Source organism: Hyperolius riggenbachi, chromosome 3 (assembly GCF_040937935.1).
Source record: "Hyperolius riggenbachi isolate aHypRig1 chromosome 3, aHypRig1.pri, whole genome shotgun sequence".
In the NCBI taxonomy this organism is placed as follows: Eukaryota; Metazoa; Chordata; class Amphibia; order Anura; family Hyperoliidae; genus Hyperolius; species Hyperolius riggenbachi.
The window spans coordinates 357,503,535-357,510,566 of record NC_090648.1 but is presented as its reverse complement, the minus strand read 5'-3'; the positions used below and the strand labels follow the sequence as shown (position 1 = coordinate 357,510,566).

General features: G+C 46.8%; 1 protein-coding gene across 4 annotated transcripts; it reads left to right on the top strand.

Annotated features, from left to right (window-relative positions):
- Window positions 1–1,344: 1,344 nt before the first annotated feature.
- Window positions 1,345–4,663, top strand: LOC137561536 (uncharacterized). Of its 4 annotated transcripts, none has more exons than XM_068272844.1 (3): window positions 1,345–1,565; window positions 1,649–3,315; window positions 3,945–4,663. In XM_068272844.1, the coding sequence occupies exons 2-3, from the start codon at window positions 1,743–1,745 to the stop codon at window positions 3,986–3,988; spliced, it is 1,617 nt and encodes a 538-aa protein (XP_068128945.1). In that variant the 5' UTR covers window positions 1,345–1,565; window positions 1,649–1,742; the 3' UTR covers window positions 3,989–4,663. The 4 variants fall into 4 exon arrangements, with proteins under 4 accessions (XP_068128945.1, XP_068128946.1, XP_068128947.1 ...); XM_068272845.1 differs by having other exon boundaries at window positions 1,345–1,758; window positions 2,262–3,315; XM_068272846.1 differs by having other exon boundaries at window positions 1,345–2,381; window positions 3,159–3,315.
- Window positions 4,664–7,032: the final 2,369 nt, after the last annotated feature.

Sequence of the window (7,032 nt, the reverse complement as noted above, 5' to 3'; positions counted from 1 at the left end):
GGAAGTGACATCATGATGCCGAGACGCATGCCTCGTATCATCATTGATGCCAGAGGGCCGGCCCCGGTGTCCAGGTGGCTCACATTAGGCATAGGAAGCAGTATATAAGGTGCGTTCAAGCACCCAACAGCTCAGCACTCACTGCAGCAGTACCTGGCTACCCTCTGAGGAAGGAGTATTCACTCCGAAACAGCGCTGTCAGGGTAAATGGATCTCTGAGCACTTTTTGTTTCTTGGCATCCCCTGCATCCCTGTAGCTCTACTTGCTCTTTTTGAACTCTGATGCTTTTTTCTCATTGTAAACTATGCAGGGTGATTTTCTGTGCAGTTAACTGTGTGTACATTTTGGATTGTTAGCCATTTGTTCAAATACTATATTATACACATCACTTGCTGCTACTTGTCTAGCAACCTAAACTTTGTACATATGTTTCCTGCGTCTGTTTTGTGCTCTCACTGGATTGCATAAGGTTTCAGTCATTCCAGTTTAACTGCTATGCTGTGTGCTTCAACTTTTTCTGCTAATGCTGTATGTATTTTTGCCTTTGTCAATATATATATTCACTAAGCAAAATTGGTGTGCTGGTATTTTTCTAGTTACATTGTTATTTAGGACCTCCCCACGGGTCTGTCTTACTGTACCAAGCACCCAGCAGATCTGCTTCATACTATGCTCAGGGTGTGCAAACCTCTTATTTAATATTGTCTCTGATTTTGTGTTTCAGGTTCTTTGCACCCCATTGCTACCGTCTTACTGCAAGATATGTCTTTTTCTGATCTGAGTGGTCTGGCCAATCGCTCAGCTGAAACCCTAGCCTACACACAGGCTGAGATAGACAGCACTGTGACAGAGTTTGCCAATACCCACTGTAATATCTCCACAGATCCATCATACCTTAAAAAGCAATACGAAGATCTGGAGAAGAGAGTAGTGGACTATAAGCTCCACTCTGATACACTAGTTGAGTACCTTAGGGCTAAGCGGATCCCTAGAGGCTTACGCCTCAATATTAGGCCCACTTTCTGCAGGAACAGTAAAACTTATTGTGAGGACTGGTTTCGCATACTCAACAAGTGCAGCTTAGATTTGATCACCCTGACCATCAGGGGTATCCAAACAGAGATTACCAGATTGGAATCTCTGGCACTCACCTTACGAGACAAGCTTAAGGCAATTCTCAGTAAGGACGATTTTGAGGTGTATATTGAATTCAACGACTCATACCTTTCGAGTTACAAACAGGAGGTTTTGACAAAGAAGTTAGACAAGTTTCGTAGGGTACGCTCGATTATCAGGAGGATCGAGTATATTCTTGGCGCCCAGAGAGACGTCCCAGGAGACGGCCTTATCAGACTCCCAGTAACCCCCAGTCAGAGAGTTCAGGTGAGGGCTCCTCAGGCTCCACTGATTTTTTAGGCCAACAACAATCCAAAAGAGGAAGAGGAAGAGGACGAGGAGGGGCAGGAAGCGTGAAAATCGACCCCAGGGCCACACGCAGCAAAACGCAAACGAGGACTTAGTAGTCAATTTATCATCCAGGACACTTACAGATACCGAATTACAGGTACTTAGACGAGGCTTGAGCTTCGTACCCACACATTCTGGTAGCTCCTTGGAACTTGACTGTGATCTCTTTAACTTTTTCAGGACCCTTAGGTTGAAGGCTTTCTTTTCTGGACGACCGACTACCTCTACACCCTCCTCAGACTCCAACCTTTTCCCACCCGAGGTCAACTTGACCATGTGCCGGGCCAAAAGTAAGTGGCTACCACCCAATACCTCACATGCGGTGGAGACATTTATAGCTATGGTCAAGCGTGACGTCCGCCTTGTCGGCAGTAATCGCGGCCAATCACACCCTAATCTCACAGTCGAGGAACATACAGCACTCAGATCCCTATGTGATGATCCTGAGTTGGTTGTGAAGCCTGCTGACAAGGGGGGCGCCACGGTGATCATGAATCGACTTGACTACAGACGGGAGGTTTTGAGACAATTGAATGATACTGACGTCTATATTAAACTTACAGGAAACCCCACAATGACTATCAAAAGGGACGTGGACACATTGTTGTCTTCCGCTCTCGAGGCTGGCATCATTTCTAAACGCATTCATGACTTTTTGATCACTCCTTTTCCACTTACACCTCTTTTTTACGTACTTCCTAAAATTCACAAATCCCTGGTGAATCCCCCCGGGAGACCTATAGTGGCGGGCACCGGGTCTGTCTTTCAATCATTGGCTGTTTTTCTTGATCAGGTTCTCCGCCCTAGGGTATCAGGTATGCGCTCCTTCCTACTGGACACCACTGACTTCCTCTCCAAGATCTCCGGTTTTGGAACTTTCAATTCCCCCATCTTTCTATGCACTATGGATGTGGTAAGCCTTTACACCTCTATTCCGCATGCAGAGGGCATTGCTGTCATTCGCAACACGTTTATTAAAATGGATTTGAGTCCACCCCTCTCCGAGTTCCTCCTGGAACTGCTCAGCATGGTTCTGACTAGGAATTTCTTTTGTTTTGAGGAGGTATTTTACCAACAGCAGCGTGGGACAGCCATGGGTAGCAATGTAGCGCCAAGCTACGCAAATCTATTCATGGACTGGTTTGAACAATCGTTCGTGTACCCTCATCCTATGTACCTTGGCCATGCACTCTGCTGGCTTAGGTACATAGATGACATCTTTTTCATCTGGTCTGGCACAGAGGATTCATTGCTCCAGTTTAAAAACGATCTGGACGGGTTTTTCCCGACCATCTCGTTTACTCTCGAGCATAGTCGGACTGATGTACACTTTTTGGACGTACTCGTCAAAAGTCAAGATGGGGTGTTACAGACTTCGCCGTATCGCAAACCCACCGACAGAAATACCTACCTGTCAGCCAGAAGCTATCATCCTCAGAGGCTCAAGAAAGGCCTTCCTTATGGGCAGTTCTTGCGCCTCAGAAGGATATCTTCTGATGACTCATCCTTTTATAAGGAGGCAGGCACCATGTACGAGCACTTCTTGGAGCGTGGTTATGATCCAGTGCATCTGGACAGAGCCTTGCAAAGAGCAGCAAAGAGGGACAGGTCATCTCTTCTGCAATTTAATCCCCGACAGGACACATCTCGACTTCCAATGGTATTAACCTATTCCCCCCTTTCTTTACAGGCACAGAAAATAGTCAGGAAACACTGGCACATCCTCGGCAGTGACCCCACATTACCCACCGCTTTCCGGGAACAACCAATCTGCGCGTTTAAACGTTCCAATAATCTACGAGACGCCCTCGTACATGCCAGGAGTACCATACCACCAGCAGAAAGAGGTAATTGGCTTTCCAATCGGCCTCCCCCTTTGGGTATGTTTCCTTGTGGGCATTGTACACAGTGTGGATTCGTCCAGAGAGGCGCTTCTCTCCCACACCCACGCTCGGGTAAACGTTTCCCGCTTAGATGCTTTGCTAGTTGTTCCACAAAAAATGTGGTGTACTGCCTGATTTGCCCTTGTGGCCTGCTGTACGTAGGCCAAACAACCCGTGAGATTCGCTCGAGAATTAGTGAGCACCGGAGCAATATACGGGGGGGTGAGATGGAGTCTCCTGTTGCTAGGCACTTCATAACAGCAGGGCACAATGTGTCCCAGCTGCGTTTTAGGGTGATTGAGGTGGTTACACCCCCGCATCGTGGCGGGGACTTGGAACAGAAGCTCCTACAGAGGGAGCTGTACTGGATGTACAAATTAGATTCCATTGCACCTCATGGTATGAATGAGGATGTAGATTTGTCTCCATTTCTTCGTTAATTATCTGGCATACTTTGCTGTCGCAGTCCTGTTGTCTTTCCCTGTGGTGTAGTATTGCATCCAGCGTAATTTTAAGTACTTTTTAACATTAGGGTATGTCCCTTTAAGAATTTCTGCTGCACACTAATTTCCCTTATTTTTGTTTTGTTTTAGGCTTTCATCTTATCAACCACCTGGACACTGCTATCGGACACTGAATTTGCTCAAGAATCTCCACTTTGTGTACTTTTGTTTGTGTCACTAGCTTAGCTTCTGTTTCCTGGTCGGCAGGCATCACTGCACATGTGCGGCGGCCATCTTGGGAGTGGCCTTTTGGCTGCCTGGTTGGCCTGCCTCACTATGTGATGCCAGCCGGAACCGGAAGTGACATCATGATGCCGAGACGCATGCCTCGTATCATCATTGATGCCAGAGGGCCGGCCCCGGTGTCCAGGTGGCTCACATTAGGCATAGGAAGCAGTATATAAGGTGCGTTCAAGCACCCAACAGCTCAGCACTCACTGCAGCAGTACCTGGCTACCCTCTGAGGAAGGAGTATTCACTCCGAAACAGCGCTGTCAGGGTAAATGGATCTCTGAGCACTTTTTGTTTCTTGGCATCCCCTGCATCCCTGTAGCTCTACTTGCTCTTTTTGAACTCTGATGCTTTTTTCTCATTGTAAACTATGCAGGGTGATTTTCTGTGCAGTTAACTGTGTGTACATTTTGGATTGTTAGCCATTTGTTCAAATACTATATTATACACATCACTTGCTGCTACTTGTCTAGCAACCTAAACTTTGTACATATGTTTCCTGCGTCTGTTTTGTGCTCTCACTGGATTGCATAAGGTTTCAGTCATTCCAGTTTAACTGCTATGCTGTGTGCTTCAACTTTTTCTGCTAATGCTGCATGTATTTTTGCCTTTGTCAATATATATATTCACTAAGCAAAATTGGTGTGCTGGTATTTTTCTAGTTATATAGAAAACATATCCCCATAAACCAATCACCGTGCTGGTGACATGCAGCGTGTCACCAGCCAGTTGTTTATATCTGAAGTGTCAGTCTCTGCCGCTCCCCCACCTCCTTCATAGCGCCGCTCCCCGCCTGCGTCCCTTCCCTCCCCGCTGATTGGAGGGAAGGGACGCAGGCGGGGAGCGGCGATATCTGAGGCAGGGGAGCGGCAGAGACTAACACTTCAGATGTAAACAGCCGGCTGGTGACACGCTGCATGTCGCCAGCACGGTGATTGGTTTATGGGGGTACAGCAGAGCGCAGGGGGGAGACTGGGGAAAACAGTATAGCAACAGAGGCTGGGTATTATATGCAGACCCAGCCTCTGTATGCTAATTGGATTCTTAATAATAATAAATAAGGAAACGCAAAATTACGAAAATTTCGGCTCAACAATAGCTAGTGTTGAGGCAACATTTTCGTAATTTCGTGTTTCCTTAATTATGGGCACGAATTTTGCCGCTACGACCCGAATTCATAATTTCGTAATTGCCACACAAACCGTAATTTGGAATTCCGGAAGCAAAATTTTGGTTTAGTAATTTTGTGTTTTGCGTAATTTCGTGTTTAATGCGAAATTTAGTAATTTCATGTTTTCTATAGAAACAAAGTTATTTTAGTTACAAAAATGAACGTAATTTCGTTTCTAATAGCAATTATGCACATTTAGGTAATAACTAAACTCAGGAAAGTCACTCATTGATTGCAATTACTGATTGCAACTACTGATAATGCAAGGCCCCTGCACATGCTGTCGCTTTAAATGTATCAGGAGGCTCTATCTGTAGCCACTTCTAAGACAGGTGCTCTTTGCCATGCTGCACTTAGCTGTCATGTTGAGACATTTGGTTTTGGGCCTTGCAATATCTGATAATACAAAGGTCCCTGCACTTGCTGTCACTCTAAATGCATCAGGAGGCTCTTCTGGCAACCATTTCTAAGACAGGTGCTCTTTAGAGATGGCCCGAACGGTTCACCGGCGAACGGTTCCCGGCGAACTTCCGTGGTTCGCGTTCGCGGAGAACCGCAAACTTTCCCGGAAGTTTGGTTCGCCCCCATAGTGCACCATTAGGGTCAACTTTGACCCTCTACATCACAGTCAGCAGGCACATTGTAGCCAATCAGGCTACACTCCCTCCTGGAGCCACTCCCCCCCCTTATAAAAGGCAGGTAGCTCCAGCCATCTTACTCACTCGTGTGCCTGCATTAATTAGAGAAGGGAAAGCTGCAGCAGACTCTCTCATAGGGAAAGATTAGTTAGGCTCTTGTAGGCTTCTTAGCTTGCTCCTTGTTGATTCTTATTGCTAAAATAGCACCCCACAACAGCTCTTTTGAGAGCTAGTCTTGTTCTTGTGATCTATTTTTTTTGTGTGTGTGTGTGTCCCCCACTGACACTTGTGTTGCATAGACAGCCTTGATAATTCATACTGTGTGTGCCACTGCCAGGCCCAGCACATTCAGTGACTACCTGTGTGTGTGACAGTTGCACATTGTAATACTCATCACTGCATATACCTACCTACCTGTTGTTCACAGTGCACCCACCTACCTATGCTACGTAAGCACACAGTCACTGGACCTATCCGCTACCTGTCTTTGTGTGACAGGTGCACATTGTAATACCCATCACTGCATATACCAACCTGTTGTGTTGACTGCATCCACCTAATCACTGCATATACCTACCTGTTGTGTTGAGTGCACCCACCTCATCACTGCATATACCTACCTGTTGTGTTGGGTGCATCCACCTCATCACTGCATATACCTACCTGTTGTGTTGAGTGCACCCACCTCATCACTGCATGTACCTACCTGTTGTGTTCAGTGCACCCACCTCATTACTGCATATACCTACCTGTTGTGTTGAGTGCATCCACCTCATCACTGCATATACCTACCTGTTGTGTTCAGTGCACCCACCTACCTACGTGAGTGCACGCAGTGTGCTATACCACTCCCTGCATACCTGTTAACTGCAGATGTGTGACTGCACATTGTATTAGTCAAGTCAGTGCAAACCTTTCACTTCATCCCCCCGATATGGACAAAACGGGTAGAGGAAGAGGTAGAGGCAGACCCAGAAGAAGGCCACCCGGCAGGTCTGTGCGAGGTCGTGTTGAAGTGATTTCGTGCGGCCCTGGCACAAAGTACAGTGCTCAGAAAAAGGCACGTGCCATCAACTCCCAAGCTTGTCAGGACGTGGTTGACTATTTAACACAGAACACCTCATCTTCCGCAGCCACC

Bases quoted from the DNA above. Each gene is read 5' to 3' on its own strand.
- LOC137561536 (XM_068272844.1), top strand. From the start codon at position 1,743: ATGTGCCGGGCCAAAAGTAAGTGGCTACCACCCAATACCTCACATGCG. The intron at 3,316-3,944 runs GTAATTGGCTTT...GTTTTGTTTTAG, and splicing joins CATACCACCAGCAGAAAGAG to GCTTTCATCTTATCAACCAC.